The 17,839-nt window shown below is 49.6% G+C and overlaps 1 protein-coding gene across 2 annotated transcripts in view; it reads right to left on the bottom strand.

Annotated features, from left to right (window-relative positions):
- Positions 1-17,839, bottom strand: part of TMEM201 (transmembrane protein 201) — a 47,747-nt gene that overhangs the window by 11,979 nt on the left and 17,929 nt on the right. For both annotated transcript variants that reach the window (XM_039508972.1, XM_039508971.1), the window contains exons 5-7: positions 16,642-17,027; positions 15,714-15,917; positions 1,943-2,166 (exon numbers count right to left, since the gene is read on the bottom strand). In XM_039508972.1, the coding sequence (XP_039364906.1) occupies positions 1,943-2,166; positions 15,714-15,917; positions 16,642-17,027 (814 nt within the window). The remainder of the gene's footprint in view (positions 1-1,942; positions 2,167-15,713; positions 15,918-16,641; positions 17,028-17,839) is intronic.

Here is a 17,839-nt window from a genome sequence, read left to right on the forward strand (position 1 = left end):
AAGTGACTCTTGCTTAACAAAGACAGGCTCAATCTGACAGCGCGTAACAAGTTAACATTGCAACGTTACTCTCTGCAACCTACCTCATACATCCTTTGGAGGGATGGTTCAATGGTCTACGGATCAGATCTGCAACAAACAATTCCCTGGGTCCACAGGTTCAAATCCCAGAAAGGTTGACTCTGCCATCCCGGCCTTTGCTACTGGCCTGTTACTGAGACAGACACTGACTATAAGGCAGGATCTTCTGTCCAAGGGAGGGTCCCAGCAATTGCAAAAGAGTTGGGAAGACTGACCTACTAGGGCCCCATAAGACTGATGGGTGACTCCTGGTATTTTTAAATGTATTTATTGTTTTTATAATGTTTTCTCAGTGATGCTTTTACTCTAGGAATAAATGTGCTTGCTCAGAACAGCAATTTATGTGACTGGTAAATCACACCTGTCATCGCCCTCGGAGAGAAAGCAAAGCATCAGCGCTGGCCACTCGGCAGTCTGGCTTGCTGGGGGTATTACAGTGTAAGGCAAGGGGCTGTGGAGCCTTAAAACCCCTGGTCAGAAGGCAGTGGAAACAGGGTCCCTACCCAGAGACAGGCGATGGCAGTTCTGAGTCCTGACTGGGCACTCCTGGAGTGGACCACGGAGGGAGGAATATGGGTGCAGTTATCCCCGATACTGGAATAGCCTGCTGTGGGGCTGAGACAAGCAAGCCCTGTGCCTGCAGCTCATGGAGAGCTTTGGGTTTAAAGACCCTAAAAGAGACACTTTTGAAATACAAATCTGAGTGACTGATCCTCTCCTCACATGATTTTTGTGATTACAGATACTGAGAACTAATAACTTTCAATCTAATCCACTGCTGGGGAATGGAACTCTCTGGAAAACACAAAGAGAACCTCTAACTAGAAACATTAAGCTGGTCAGTCAGTGGGGGTGGTGGTCTTTATTCCTGCTTCCCACACCTCCACGAACTCCACCCATAGCTACTCATCTACCAAACTAAGAGCTTCTTTGCTCTATCTAGGCGGTGATGATACTGAAGTTAGTTGTCTAGTATTAAAATCAACTGCTTGAGCAACAGCCATGGCAGAGCATTGTATGGTACTCTTCTGCACTACAGGGACTGCAACCATCCAAGGATCAATGAAAAGCATTTACGCATAACCCTTATCAATCGCTGCCACATGGGCATTAAGAATTAGCTTATGTGCACAAATGCTAGCTTACAGGCTCTCTGTTGCCCTTGAAGAATCAGTTGGATGGCAGGCTGACCATCTTAGAAGCAAGTACTATGCTATAAATGCTGTGCCTACGAATCTACGAAAATCTATGAGATACCTCATGTAAGACCTGCAAGGAGAGAGTGTGTATGCCCAATTCGTCACTGCCCACCAGCGCGCAGTTATTTATTCCGAACAACCAGCATTCATCACTGAAGCTAAGTCTACACTGTGTGTGTGTGTGTGTGTACACACGTACGTACACACACCTAAGATACACAACTTCAGCTATGCGAATAGCGTAGCTGAAGTTAGAGTATCTTAGGTCAATTTACCTGGCCGTGAGGATGGCGGCGAGTCAACCGCTGCCGCTCTCCCATCGACTCCACTTCCACCTCTCGCCGCAGTGGAGTTCCAGAGTTGACAGCAGAGCAATTGGGGATTGATTTTATCATATCTGCTCTAGATGCGATAAATCGATCCCCAATAGATCAATCACTACCCGCCAATGCGGCGGGTAGCGCAGACGTACCCTCAGTTTGCACTTTTACTAGCAACATCATAAGGTCCACGACAATGACCGCTAACTAGACTTACTAGTCTATTAGGCAATGGGCTAGTCACATTACAGTGGGCGGGATTCCATGACCCACTCCCACTTGAGTGTGAACACAGCTATACGTTCATTTCCATCAGGTGTAGAAGTGTGGTGCACGCCTTACCTGTCCTGGCTAGGGAAGGGATGGTGCCCAGCGAGAGGGCCCTGTTCAGACGTCCAGGGAGCGAGGAAGAGGAAGCCCTGCGTGGGGATCTGAAGAACTGCTGGTTCGTCAGCTGGAGGATGCTGGGGGGCGTTGGGATAAAAACAGACGGCGAGGAAGCGGAACAAGGGAAACCAATCCCAGAGCCATTGGGGAACAGAGCAACTGAATCCCCGGAAAGAAACCTGTAAATGACATGCATGACAGATATTCAACAAGGGATAAATCCCAGCATCCACTGCTCACTGTGCTCTAACAGATGCACCGAGAGTGCAAAGCGACCAATCTCCACACACTCAGCAGTGCAGCTAAGTATGGGTTGGTATGGGCTTGGTGGGGATGCCAGCATTAAGCGAATGCCTCATCAGTCTACACAGGGAACATAGCACCAAATTCATCAGGAGCTGGCATCAGGCAGTGCCAATGTGAACCCCACAGGCGCTGTATTCCAGCAATACCAAGAAAACCATGTCCACCTACCTCCAGTCAGTAGAGGGGCTGGCTACAAACTAGTTAAAGGAGTTCACAACAAGCCAAGATGCTGGGCCTTGTTTACATGAGTCAGTTGCACCTGTTAAACTAAAGGGGCACTTTTAAACTGGTTTACTTACAACCAGTGTGGACACTTTCTTCAGTTTGAGTGGTTTATTTTGGTGTCACTTGAATCAGTTCCTAATTTATTTAGGCTAAACTGAAGTGTCCGCCGCAGGAGTTTTGACTGGTTTTAAGTCAGGGGTTCTCAAACTGGGGGTTGGGATCCCCTCAGGGGGTCATGAGGTTATTACATTGGGGGTCACGAGCTGTCAGCCTCTACCCCAAATCTCATTTTCCTCCAGCATTTATAATGGTGTTAAATATATAAAATGTGTTTTTAATTTGTAAGGGAGGTCGCACTCAGAGGCTTGCTGTGTGAAAGGGGTCACCAATACAAAAGTTTGAGAACCACTGTTTTAAGTAAACCAGTTTAAAATTGCATCTTCAGATAAACAGGTGCAACTGACTCATGTGGATAAGGTCTTACTCTATAGGAAAGGATCTTATAGAAAAGCAACATTGTTACCCGCTTCAGCAGTGGCCCATCACCATCAGCTCTCTCCCTTGACTTCCAGCATGGATCACAGCATTCATAGTAGGTTAAATTAGAGAGCTGCCAGTTTGCGCCTCCTGTATTTCGAAGTATTGCTTTTTGCTGCAGTCAAACACTGCAGCAACGTGACTAACTGATTTATTCAGGCCAATACAGAATACTCACAAGTCTAAGACTATAGGGGTTAACTCTTGCTGATGAGCAAGGGAGCTTGTATTTTTCTTGGTTCCTGGACACTGACGAGGGTTACACATTTTCGGCGTGTCTACTGATCCATTAGCCCGTATCTATCAATACCGAAGTTTCTCAGCATCCAAACTGAAGATCTAAAAGAAGTTGATGTTTAGACTGGGGCTCAAAGCAGTTGGTGGGCCAGATTTGCCACTGGTTTAATGATCAGCTAAGAATCTGACCAGATGTTGATAACTAGAATGCCTTATGAAGGGCATAAAAATACAGTACCAATGGTGTGCACTTGGGATTGCCATGATGTTCATGGGAGCTAGGTGGTGAATGGAATAGCTTCCATCTCTAGAGTTCAGAGTGAAAAATCTCACCTCTGGTCATGCTAAGATACTGAACATTAATGTGGTGGGCTCTTGTTTGCTAGCACCTCAGTTCTCTAGCCAAGTTACTTTTATGACCGCAAACTACTCTACTACCTGAGCACCTCACAACCCTCAACACATTACCCTCACAACATCCCCCGCGAGGCAGAGAAATGCTGCTCTGCTAATTGTACAGATGGGTCAGTGAGGCACAGAGAGACTAAGGGACCTGCCTGCAGGCACACAGAGACTCTATGGAGGAACAGGGACTTGAACTGAGATCTCCCAAGTCCTAGGCTAATGCCTGAATCATCCTTCCTCCACTCCTCCTTTAGGTGTTGCAGTTCATACTGATGTGCACTAGCAAAGCTATGCAGTGGGAATTGTGCTCTCCAGTGTTGCACATTGCTTGATTGGCTCACATCGCTTTATCAGTCTCTCTTACTTTCATGGACATACACACACAAAATATTGGAGTTCTCCATGTGGAAAAGTTTAGAAAATTTAAAAGTTCGCCTATAATCCAGAGCAGTGATTCTCAACATATTTACCATTGGGGGCTGCATATGCAGCTCTGTGTGTGTTAAGCGGGCTCCATCCACGCAACATATATACTCCCTGTATGGCCCTGGTCACATGGGCCACAGCTGTGTACTGATTGGGCGACAGATTGAGACCCACTGATCCAGAGCAACAACAGCCCTGGTTTCATGGGCTGCGAGTACCATAGGCTGGGGAAGGCTGTGCCTCCCCAAACAGCCAGGTGTGGCACTGCCCATGCTCTGCCCCCAGGCTCCCCCATCCTGCTTCTACTCAATGTTGCTCGGGGGGGGGCAGGGAGGGGGTTCGGCTGCATGCTGCCCACCCTCCTGTCGCTCCAGGCCTGGGGGAATGGGGGTGTTCAGCCACATACCACCCGCCCTCCCGGGCTGTGACTGCCCCTCCTGGTGCTCTGGGGCTGGGGCCGTGCCGCCCACCCTCCTTCCTCATGCTCTGGGTGCAGAGCCTCAGGTGGTAGGGACAGGATTGGGGACTAGCCCCCCCCAGCTGGTTCCCCAGACCACCCATGCCTGGTCCCCTGGACCATTTCAGAAAGCTTCCAGCCAAGTCTCAGGAGGGTAGAGGACAGTGTTCCAGGCCTAAGAACATCAGAGGAGATGTAGATTTAAAGACAGACATACCAAAAATGCCAGTGTCAGATATTGTAAAATAAAGCTCTCACAACTATATAACAGGGTTCTATTCCACAGCTGGGACTGCCATGCCACAAGGATGCGTTTTGGTTTCTTTAAATAGGGCAACACGACAACTTTCCCAACATTTTCTCCACAGGATGACTCCATACAAATAAATATGCAGTTAGCAGAACTGCATTAGATGTCACAATTCTAGCCCCTACCTTTACATTGGTTCATAGCCCTCTAATCAACCTAACAAACCATCTATCAAAAGTTACTCCTATTTCCGCCCTCTACCATTCCTCCTGGCAATTTTGAAGCACCAAGGGTCATCAGAGCCCCTGGACGTGTACGCATAACTCAGGCGATCTAAACAGCATCAGACACACAGAGTCAACTATGGAGCACGCAGAGTTCTGGTCTAATCACACTACAAAAAGTGATGGTTACGCAGGCTCCAATATCAGAATCATGGGGCAGGCGCTTAGGGCTATTCTACACTGGCAACGCTAAAGCATCGCCGCGGCAGAGCTTTAACATGGTTTGTGTGGTCGTGGCAGAGCGCTGGGAGAGAGCTCTCCCGGGGCTCTTAAACAACACAGCAAACCACCTCCATGAGGGGCATAGCTACCAGCGCTGGTGTACTGTCTACACTGCCACTTTACAGCGCCGAAACTTGCTGCGCTCAGAGGGGGGGTGTTTTTTCACCCCCCTGAGCGAGAAAGTTGCAGTGCTGTAAATTGCCAGCGTAGACAAGCCCCTAGTTTCCGGTGGCTTTTTAAAATTGTATTTTTGAAAGATGTCACAGGAAAAACCTGCTTTATTCAAATTTTATACAAGATATCCCCATGTTCTATTGCAGGATTTGTCAAACAGTTAAAAATGACAGGAGAGAAAAGCAAGGGGTGGTGAGAAGCAAACTGTCAATACAATGAGGAGTAATGGGAGAGACAGTGCAATGATGTGACATCAGAGCAATCTAGCTGCACACTTCAGGCCCATTACTTAGAACATCAGAAGTCTGGGGACTCTCAGATTTTAAGAAAGTGACTTCAGAGCGAAGTGATGTAGCCTTGTAGTTACACTGACTGAACATCAACTTGTTAGAGAAATGTTACATTTTTGTAGTGCCTGCTTGCAGAGGACTTCAGAACTCTGAAACATCTAACCCAGTGGCTCTCAAACTTTATTACTGGTGACCCCTTTCACATGGCAAATCTCTGAGTGCGACCCCCCCTTATAAATTAAGGACACTTTATAATATATTTAACACCATTATAAATGCTGGAGGCAAAGCAGGGTTTGGGGTGGAGGTTGACAGCTTGCGACCCTCCCATGTAATAACCTCACGACCCCCAGTTTGAGAACCCCGATCTAACTAATCTAGTCTCAACATCTCTGTGGAGGTAAAGTATTACTCCCACTATAGATGGGAACACAGACGCAGAAAAGTAAAGCAACTTGCCCAAGGTCATACAGGAAGCAGAACAGGGAGTAGCTACCAGAATTCCCTGACCCTGTGCTCAGACTTATGGTGATTTATGCTACACAACATTTTGAAACAAACGAAGCACATGCCATTCTCCTTCATGGATAATGGGGTGATAGTGACAATACAGCAACAAGACAAATTTCTCTAGAACGAGCAGGTTAATTTTAAAAGATCACTGCACTTTAAAGGATAGAGTCAACAGCTGAAATTTTCCTCTCTTTTTAAAAGCAATCTGCAAGTATGGGACAAACGCTCAACTATCCAACTAGTTTCACTGCATCAGCCAACCTTACAGTAACCTTCTCAGGCTGGACATGTGTTTTAATAAAGGTGAGCAGCTTATTAGTTAACCAAAATCTTCCCTCTGCTTAGATTCCCGAGGGCCTAGAACAAGATGCGGTGCTTCTCAAGTCTAGCTTTTACCCTTTAATGTTCCCACTCCCGCAACCCACGCACCCAGATCCAAGCTCCAGCTGTGGAGCTGAAACGGATGTACACAGCTGGACCGGGATGGAAATGAAACAAGACAATGAATCAGTGGAAGTCGCCCATCCCAGAAAAATACCCACCGTGCACAAAGTGGCCAGAGCAGCAAAGAACAAATCCAAGTCATCACACGTGGTTGGTCAGGGTGCTTTCTCCTACCACCACACCTTGCTAAGTTTTGGGGCAAAGGGTTTGATTTTGGACAGCTCCCCTCCGTGCCTGAACACAGTGTGTCCAGCTCACTGGCTGCTGGAGCTCTCTCACTTGAGAAATTTGAAGAGTGTTTTCACAGTCATTTGTCACTTTCAGAGTCCATGACTGGGATTTAAGCGACTTAGATTTCTCCCTCCTTTTCTTCACTGTGCACTTCCCTCCATGCGGCTCTACAGCCTTACTGCGTCCTAAACCTCACCCAGGCAAAGGGTCTCCAGTCTCCTAGACAGTGGAATCAGGGAGGGAAATTACACCCCTTGCCCCATATTGAAACGGGAACTCTTCCTGTCAAGGAGGACAAGAGTGGCCAGATAATCCGAGTAGAGCACATGAGCGCATCAGGCCCCTGGCACTGACCGATGGGGAGGAGAGTTCAGAAGGACTCTTGGTTTGCCTGACTGTGAACAAAGTTAGGTCCTCTGGCTGTTTTAAGTCAACAAGCACAGCGCAGTGTATGCAAAATCCTGCCCCTTCTACTACACCCATCGCCGTGGCTTGTCCAGTGGTAACGTCTTCCCCACAGCTATAGCGAGGAGTGAGTTAGGCAGTGCTCAGGAGCTAGAGCGGAGGGCCTAGCATGGAAACGGGTTTCCATGCCTGAGCAGTAGAGCGCTCACCTAAGCAGTGTATAGAGGCAAGTGGGAAGGAAGAGGAGGAAGAACAGAGTCACTGTGCAAGCAGCAGCCACATCAGCCCCTAAAAACGCAGCAACGCAGGACAGAGCTGTGACCTCTTCTCTCTGCCTCCCCAGGGGTTAAGAACGGGCTCTGAACTGTGTTGCTCCATGCTGTGCACGTATCAACACTTGAGCAGCAGTGGCGAAGTGATGAAAAAAGGCTTTGGAGTCAAACGGGTGTTGGAAATAGTCAGGGCCCTGAAGCCGTTTATTTTAAAACTCAGTGTCACGAACAATCATCTAGTATCTTGAGTAGTGTTTACAGTGATTCTAAAATTACTAGACAGTCAGCCACAATTCTACTGTACAGGTACTTTTAAATATCGGTTAAGTAAAACGCTGCCTGATATGGGACAGTATGCAGGACTGGAAGAGCCGCCTCTCACCAGCAGGACCTACTCTGTGCCAGACCCTTTCCTCGATCCAGAACAAGGCCCACAAAGGGTGGATTTTTGATGCCATCTAAGGGAACTGCACAGGGACGAACTGTCAACCCCAGGGCAGAGAGGGAGATGGGAGCAGTCAGTGTTAGCATGTGCCAATGTGGACCCACTCCAGTAACTGGACTAGCACAGAGTGGGAAAAAACAAGGCAACATGCAGTCAAGGCCAGATAATCTGCTTTTTCCACATATGCCTGCTCTGCCCACTGGAAAGAGCCATATACAGTCAGCTTTCGGGCTCCATCTACCCCGGCATAAGTGATCCCTACACATTTCACGTCCCATCAAGGTCCACCTACAAGGATTCCGCTCTCCCTGAAGTCATCCTCTTTTAGGGGACGAGGGGAGATGGAGCATGGCCAGAAAACCGCCTGCCCCATACTCATTCACTACCCTTCCTGAGCACTCACATTCAGCACTGAGAGTTTTGGCTTCCCACCTGACCAGCAGCACTGGATGTTTTAACGCGCGTGCGTTAGGTGTAGTGAATGGCCCCTTTGGGGAGGGCGCAGGTGACTTCTCCATCTCCTTCTCATTGCTGCTCTTCAGAACTGAATACTGTCCCTTTGGAGAACATCCGTTACTACTAGGAAAGTCTCAAGCATTAAGCTGCACGTTTCACTCTAGCTGTGCGCACGCGGGATGCTGGTCACAAGCAGCTCTTAAGCCAACCCACACCCCCATTTCATAGACAGTCAAACAAGCTGGAGCAATGGCACCAGCTATTATATTAATATAATGTTTTTGAATAAAAGCATAAATAATTCCGCTACATTACAGCCACATACATATCTGCTGCAGCGTCTAACATGATTATTAGCATCACACAATTTCAGCTTGCTTTAAAGTAAGAAGAGCACACATTAAAACAAAACACTGCAACAAAAAAAAAGGTTACATTTCCCTCCTTCCCCCCATCCATCTGGCACACCCAGCTCAGGCACCCCACAGACTTGTACCAGGGAGGGGAAGGAAAGGTTAATAGCAAGGGAAAGATGGGATATAAATATGCTGAAGTAAAAACTGCAAGGAGGTCAATTAACATGCAAAGACTCAAAGCACGTTTTGGAAGGAGAGGAGCAGCAGCTGGGTGCGTCTTCCCTGCTGCAAATCCTTTGCGCTCTGTCTTTCCCTGCAAAGCACCTTGGAAATATAAAGCACCATCCAAGTATCCTCTCAGGCCCAGTCAGCCCCGTTGGTAGGTAACAGGACAGAAGCACTAGCCCAGCTGAGGCAGAGCCATTTAGTGTTGTAGAAGTTAGTGTATTCAGGGAAAGGCATGTCTCTGTCCCTTATCAGTCCACTAACACTGAAGCGATTGTTCCTGCTGACAAGCAGCTGCCTCCTTCAGCCTTGGAAGGGAGGCTATAGAAGGAGCAGAGTTCACAGGCAGAGTTTGTCAGAGGGTGGCCAGGTTTAGACTGATGCACAAAGACAGCCACTATTTCTCACCACCCACTACTCCGGCATGTTCGTAGCATCACGCTAATAAGGCAGAGTCCTTCCTTGCCCCAGTTTGCATCCTGCACTTGGGTCTGCTGGTGTGCCACCAAAATGAGGCAGATAGAAGCACAGAGCACCCGGGGCAGGAGGTTTTTAATTTGGGAACAACTATACTGCTGGGTACAGGCACATGATCACGTTTGTGTGCACAGGCCTGCAAGGCTTTAGGAATCTTCAGGCAATAGCCCTGCTTTGGTGGCTGATAAAACAGACCACAAGCTTCCTTGCTGACTGATCTACAGTCCAGCTGAGAGGAGACACAGCAGGAAGGTTAGGGGAGCAAAGCACCTTAATCCCTGGTCTGGCCCACGGTGGTGAACAGCCCAGATGGCATTACGACTTGGGCGTTTCAAGAATGACCCTATGAAAAGGCAGCGTTGTGGTTTATTAGCTCTAGTGACTGCAGTTCCAAAGACAGTCAAAGCATCTGCAAGCAGTCAGGCTGCAACAAGAGATGAGAGCCTTCCACCCGGATCTAACTGCACAAAAACACCCAACCACCCACCCAGTATGGATCACCCTGCGTATGGAAACAAGCATCCTACAAGCTACAGTGAGTTAGGCAAGATTGGCACAAGGAGGACAGATTAATTTGGAGTCTTCCAGTGAGTCAGTCACTGCCAGTTTGATTTCACTGCATTGTGCAATTCCATTAAAAAAAAAAATTACTGATTATTTCTAGCCATATGCAGCAGCACACACCTGCCAAGATACCCAGAAGCGTGAAAGTAACATGACAGTGTGTTTGATGACAGCCTCTAAGGCTAAAATAAAACTGCTTCCAGTATTTTCCAGAAGCTTGTCTTGCCTTTGAAAGTTTTGATTGGAAACTTTTAGGGATCCCAAAAATCTGGCTAAAAGCACTCTGGGCTCTCTATCCCTTCAGCAGTACAGCTTAGCAGGTACCCAAAATACCTCTCCATGCACCAAGATGTTAAATTGTCAGGGCATGTATAGTTCACACTCCCCCTGCCTTGGGATCATTAACCCCAGTTTGAGTTCATGCTTGCCAGCTAGCTGTAACCGACTATCCAGATCAAGGGATTCCGGCCATCCACAGTTTAAAGATTGATTAGTGTCTCGGCTGCTTCCTGGTGTCTAACTTCCCCTGCACCCTCACCCACCCCCACAGCAGCGTATCGGAGGAAAGAGAACACAGCTAGAGATCAAGCACACTGGATGCAGGACGACAAACTTTCGCCAGCTTGCTGGCCGTGTTTAGAAAGGTGCCAGAGACCTAGTGGCTAGAGGCAGGACACATCTGAACAGTTAGAAACAAGGGCACCGTCAAAGGGAATTGAGAGGGCAAGAAGCCTGCCACGTGACTGAGGCCCAAGCGAAACCTCAGCTGGAAAACCACCGCCGAACCTTCGGGCACCAGGAAGAAAATGGGTCAAACGGTTCTCAAAGGATTGCTGCTTGAGCATCTCCTTGCCAGCTGGGGAGTCAGGCAGGCTGATCCTTGGAGTGAGACCTATAGGGCTGTAGCGCTGGTCAGAACAGCCTCAGCCACTTTCCCTGCTCCCACTGGCAGCATGGCAGGCTCCTGGACAGAGGAGGCGCTCGAAGCAGCACCGGAGAAGACAACTCCCCTAAGGGAACAGGCACGGACAAGTGGGCAAAAGAACTTCCACCCTTCAGAGAGCGGCGGCAGCAGCAGCGCGATACGGATTGCAGCAGCACTAAGAGGCCATTGCCCTGCAGTGGTCTGGATCAGCTGCTGTGGCTGACGGCTCAGCAATAGGTTTGATTGGCATTGCAATCCTGGGATGGGCTCAAAACAGGTAAGACTCATCTTGTTTGAGCGAACAAGCTCCATCCCAGCAGGTACTTGGTGTATCATTAGCCATGGAGCCTTTCAGCTCACATGGGGCCAGCGTGAACTCCCACAAGGACTTCATTAGCTCTTGAACTGGATGCGCTGGCAAGAGCTCACAGCCCTCTTTCCTGGAATGGATTTGATGCGTTCCCTTAGCACGAGGGTCCCCACATCACAGCCTTTCCCCAGCACCCATGCTTCCACCTGACCCTGGGCCAGCACCCTTTGGACAGCCACACGTCTGCCATGCACAGCGTGCCCTGTGGTTACACCGGGATGCCAGAGAGGGACAAGCAACCTAGAGTGAAGAACTGGGAACGGCTGTGCAGTCACAGCCAGCGTGTCTGGCAAAACCACAAGGGGATCAATTCCATACCAAGCGCTCACTGACACCAAGGAGAAACCTAGCCGGGCCACTGTCCTGAGCACAGTGCTCTGTGCAGCACCATGCCTCTGACGAGCTGGCAGAAACACGCTCAGGCAAATCATCTGATCCTTGACCTGCCAGCCCTCTGCAAACCCAGAAGGGGTCACCTGCTCACACCGGTGGAGGGGCCCTGGTCTACTGTGGAGAAGGAGGAGGAGAAGGAACTGGGACACAGCAAATGAGCAGGTGGGATTAGCTCTTTATCCTGCAAGCTACAGTGCTTTCCTCACTCACCACCTTGTTCTGCACTCGTCTCAAAAGGTTCCGCCCCCTTGCCCTGTTCCCCTCTGCACACACATGATGGCTACCCACTGTACCGGCCTCTCCTGAGCTACAGACCTTACTGGGATAAAGGGCAGGCCATGCACAGCACTGCCCATTTAGTCAATCCCCCCGCCCCATACCATGAACAACAGTAGGGCACTGAGCACCCATTATTCACTAGCCTTGGTCAAGGCATTCAGGGGCAAATGACCAGGAAGCTGCAGACAGCTAGAGACAAGAGTGCCAGAGCAACCTCCTTTAGGTGCCTGTATAACTGGAGACTGCTGTGGGCTTAAGAACAGAAGTCCGAGTTGAACACAAGAAGCTTTAGAGGACAGATGAGTAGAAGTGCATTTGCGAAGCTGCCAGAGCCTTGCGGCAAAAGTGATGCTGCTCATGCAAAGAGCTCACAGACGGACACCTGGCAAGCCTACCAAAACCTGCTGGTGTCGTCAGAGACCCAGACGTGGCCACGAGATGATAGACATTAGCAATGAAGAGGGGAGATTATTCCCTTGGTAGTTCATTAAAGAGGAAATCTGAGAACCGGAAAGTCCTCTGGTTCAGAGCGGCCTCACAACATGAAATGAACAAATTCACAAGGCTAAAAGGAACCTTTCAGCAAGGCAAGGACAGAGGCTGTGGGTCTCTAGCCAGCTAAGGCAGCAACGCAGCAGAGGGAAAACTTGGCTCTCGCGCCATACAGACTTTGCTGGAGACTGAAAAACTTCCAAGCAGGGAAACGGAAAAGCAAAATACTGGATACTCAGCTCAACAGGACTTGCATTTTTATGCAGCTTAGCTGTGGACGGAGTGAACCTGAGTCAGATCTGGTTCAATTGCCAGTTAATTTATTATATGATTTTACCCAAGACAGTTCTGATGATCAATACAGCTATAGTTACTGATGCATTTGCAAGGATTTATTAGGCAACCAGTTGGCCTGTAAGTGACCAAGAACGGCACGAATTGGGAATGACCACTTCGTTAAATGTCCATGTCAAAGACTAGGGACTGTACCACATTCATAAAGGACATGTCAGCAGACACGTGGCTTGTTCCACTTCTTAGATCAAATTCCCTCCCGCTACAATTCCATTTTGGAAGGAGAAGGAGCACCCATGTCTCTGGGAATCTCTGGCTTGAGGGGGTGACACAAGATGGCTGTGGACAAGCTTCTTCGCTCCTTTCTTCCCCTGCCAGGAGCACTCGCAATGCCTTGCAGCATTTGCTTTTAAAAAGAAGCCCTTTAATGCAAAGGATTGTGTCCCCCATGACAACTGAAGCCCTGCATGGCAATCTCAGACAGCCTAAGAATCAAACCACTAATAGAAAGCAAGGCCCTCACCCTGGCAGGTGCCCCATAGGTCGGGGTTGAGCAAGGCTGGCAGAGTAGGGAGAAGCTTGTCTTTGCAAATGCTGGGGCTACTGTGGATAAGTAGGTCTTGAGTCTCCAGAGCAGCACCTTTTATGAGCACCAAAGTTGCGTGTGTGCGAGGGCAGAGAAGGGATTTGGATAGTCAAGTTACCTGAAGAGCCCAGCAAAAATTCTCAACAAGAGAGATCTTAGGGTAAAGCTACATGGCCAGGCTCTGTGCATGGGCTTCCTGGAACAGTCGCCGAACATGGTCACAGGAGTTGCTGTGACAGCTGCCCAAGTTACAGCCGCACTGCTGTTTCTACAGGAAAGAGGATGGCTGTACATTCCAGGCAGCAGCCAGCGGACTTGGTTTGGTCTTACTGGAGATTTCATCAGACCAGCTCAGCATTACAACTCTGCTGTCTTGGTGAACACTGATTACAAGCAGAACTGCAGTGAATAGTTAAACAGACATGAAAAATTGTTTTAAAAAACCTCTAGCTTTCTGATATTCCCTTATATTTCACCATTTCTCTCACTCTGAGTAGCACCATTGACTTCCTTGGTGGGAAATGCAGATTCTTTCTAGCAGGAGCTCCATTCTGATTGAGAGTACAACAGGGGAGATACTCAGCAAACACACACATGGTAAAGCAGACCACCATTTAATCTACTGTCAGGATGGCAGCTCCCTGCACGGTTTCATAAATATAATGCAAAAAGTAAGTAAGTAAGTAAGTAGGTGGAATCTTAGGTAATGTTGCAGTTTCCCTTTTAGAACCCACCTTTTCCTGCAAGGCCTGTGTCCTACATAACCAAATGCAGGGGAACCCAGACCAGACCATCTAACCCGTGGTGGGTGCCCAAATTGTTCCTCCTCGAAACACTCCGCCAAGAGAAAGATCCTCCCTTCCCCAACGCCCCTCAGCATTTGGTTCTCAAGATTTCATTGTGACCCTACTGGAAAGAATGCAGCAGATGACATTTCATGGGCTCGTTTTTTTGGCATGGTTAACCCTTCCCCCACCTCCCAACTGCCACAACTCCAAAAAACCTAAGCACTTTCCTTTAGGTAACACCAGCTAATCCAGATCTGTTTTCATGCAGTCCCATTGAATTAGTAACCATCCCCCTGGATTCCACCTCTCTGGCACTTCCTCCCAGCAGATGCCCTGAACGCAGATGTCTTGAATACAAAAGAAGACACTGAACGGAGTAAGGCTTATGGTTATGTATGCTGGAAGACTGACTGTACCGCACAGCGCCTCCTAGTGGTGATTTGTGGCCTAGCATGTCCTCCTCCACTGCTAAGGCTACAGGAGCAGAGGAGAACTCTTTAATGAATAAATAAAAATTGTGCTTCCATTTAGATCTTCTTTACAACCCCCCCCCCAAAAAAAACCCCAGAAATTTGGAGATACAATTTTTAAACAGCTGAAGATTTTGCACCAGTCAAGATACCCTGAGTTAAATAATCTTTAAAAGCACCTCTGTTTTCAAGTTATTAATAGTTCCAGTAAAAAAAAGCACCCAAGGGGCTCTTCCTGTTCAGAGTAGAAGCCAGAGCACAGCAAAAGGACATGCGGTTAGGTGAGGCTACACAATGGAGGGTGTGTGGAAGCAGGTTATTTAACAAGTGTGTCTCATCCCCCTCCCCATTAAGGATCAGCCATGCAGTGCGAGTACAGAGAGGTTAAAATGAATCCAGGAGTGCGTTCCCGTCAGTGTAAACTAAAAATGATCAGCACCATTATGAGATAACGTGGCATAGCCCTTGGGAGACTCAGGGCAGAGTATCCCTCCATGACTAGCTAGGGATGGACACGCAGTAAGCGGAGCCGGAAGGACAGAAGCAGCCAGAATCTCTTTGGCTGGAGGAGCAGAATGGGGATGAGGCTGCATTTATGGAGCAGTCTGTGAAGCAGCTGGTGGAAGATTTGGCTCTGGGGTTGCGCAGGGGTTGGTTTGCGCACCACTGGCGGAGGTTTCAGGAGGAGGGAGAATGGAGGCGGCAGAAGCGGCTTCCTTGGCTAACGGAGGCGGCAGAAACGCTATGAGCAGCTGGCTTGGTGGGAAGCGAGAGTGGAAAAAGGAGGAAAAGTCTTCACTGCGCTTCTAGGGGAAAAATAGAAAGAAAAAAAAAGAGGGGGAAATAAAGAGAAGAGAGAAGCACCAGTCGCACAGAGTTCGCACGGCTTTTTTCCTCCTTCCCCCAGGGTCACTGCTCTGGCTCTGACCTTCGGGGCCGGTATCTCCGTTGGCCCGTTGACTTTCGTGTGGCCACTGCTGCGGTGAAGCCCACCAGGCAGCACAGGGATGTGGTGCCGAATTTGGCCGTGTCCAGCCAGCTGGGTGTGTCCGCCTTCAGGTACTTTTCAGCCAAGTGCAAACCCATCACCAGGAGCCACAGGACCGAGGCGAAGGCATCGATTCTCCGCAGCCTGGAATGCCAAAAAACGAGGCTGCGCGTCAGAGCAACACGCCTACAAACCAGCCACCCAGAGCCAAGCCAGGCACGGCCCCGGAGGGAGGCGCTGAGGGGGCGAAGTAGGTGGCAGCCTGGGATGAACAGACTGAAGCAGGTTATAAGCCACCTCCTAATAAACTGTCATCTGCAGGGCCCCCCACCTGCCCCGATAAGCTACTGCTCCATTCATTAGACTACAGTACAACGAAGAGATTCGTCCATCCTTGGTAATTCAGGCCACGGTCATATTGGGATTATTTAAGACCTTCCCCCCTCGCCCACAATCTAGATCTTTCAGAGGGTCCTTTGCAATCTCAATAGCATCCCAAGAATCCTCTCCCACAACCCGAGCACTGAATGGGAGGCCACCACCACTCATAACATACACAGGCCTTTTAATCCGACAGGCGGGTAGGCATCACTCTAGGCATAGAGAGGCTCACTCAGTGCCCTAGACAGAGGCAGAACTAGAACCCAGGTCTCCCAGTTCAACTGGCTTGGGGGATGGCTTGTGAGCACCGCAAGGGGACAGGAGGCCAGTGCTGCCAATTGCTGCATTTCCAGCCCTGTGCTGAGCCAAGGATCAAGAGGGCAGAACAAAACCAGAGCCCCCTGCTGAGAGAGTGCAGAGAATCAGCCCCCCCATCGGGATCTCGAGAAGCCCCCAGATGGACACAGAAAGCAGACAGGAGACCCACCTGATCCGTCCGGCCAGGAGCATGGCTAACAAGCAGGTGGCCAGCCCAAGGACGACGACTGCAATCTGATGGTTCCTCCCATAGGTCCAGGCGACACTCAAGTTCTTCACCATTTGCTCCGGCAGCAGGTGGAGCAGCTCCCACCAGCCTGCAACTCCCAGGAGAGTGCGATTCTCTGAGGCCGCTGCGGGGCTTGCTCCAGTCCCGTTCCTGATGGCAGTGGGGCCAGATTCCATAGGAGCAGAGGCCGCGCCTTTGAGTGAGAAGGGATCGCCTGACCCATACGAGGCCATCAGGACAAGGAACACACAGCTGAGGAAGGTCAGGAACCGCAGAATTATCACCTGAGTCGGGGTGCTCATGGAGGAAGAGGATGAGCAAAAGCTCTGCAAAGAAGAAGGAGAAATATTTCTGGTCACAAGCAAAATAAGGGGGGGGAGGAGGGGGGAGAATCCTCAGACTGGTGCCAACTAAACATTTCTACGTTATATCGACCTACTGAGCAACTTGGCCTAACCGCGAGCCCCTGCACAGGACTGGAATAACAAGGGGCTGCAGAGAGGGGTATCAGCACTGCAGCTGGGGCGGGGGAATCGCAGGGGATTGTAGGAGAAGGGCCGATCCCTCAAGTTATCACTCCTGCCCCTTGCTCAGCCCCACACTTGCTTCCCTACACTTCACAGTTTCCATGTGGCAGGGCAAGTTGGTTCTTTCCACCCCTCCCTCCTTCCCTCCAGTTGGATGGTTCCCCACACATCATCCCAGTAAGATGCAAGCGACGCACAGTGAGGGGTGTTGCAATCCCCCAGCCGGGCACAAACCCAATGCCAAACGTTAGAGACCAGCTCATCAGGGCCCAAGAGGGAGAATTATACTGAGACAGATCTGGGCAGACATTTAGGGCATCATCAGCGGGACAGACAAGCTGGCAGGGGACTGTGATCACAAAGGACTCACCATTAACCCCTCTTGATTTATTTACAGCTGCAACATCAAATTCAGCCCAAGACCAGAGTTTAGCCCGGTGCCCAGCTTAAGCCAAATGTGATCCCATCATCCCACTCAGCTTGAAAGCTGAACCCATCAGAGCTACCCGAGCAGACACACGCATTTCCAGCCCCGCTCCTGGGGCTGATGCCGACGTGCAGGGTTCACTGCACTGCTCTCCTCGCCACTCACCCTGCCACCCGCAGCCACA

The sequence above is a fragment of the Mauremys reevesii genome, linkage group 21 (genome assembly GCF_016161935.1).
Source record: "Mauremys reevesii isolate NIE-2019 linkage group 21, ASM1616193v1, whole genome shotgun sequence".
NCBI lineage: Eukaryota > Metazoa > Chordata > Testudines > Geoemydidae > Mauremys > Mauremys reevesii.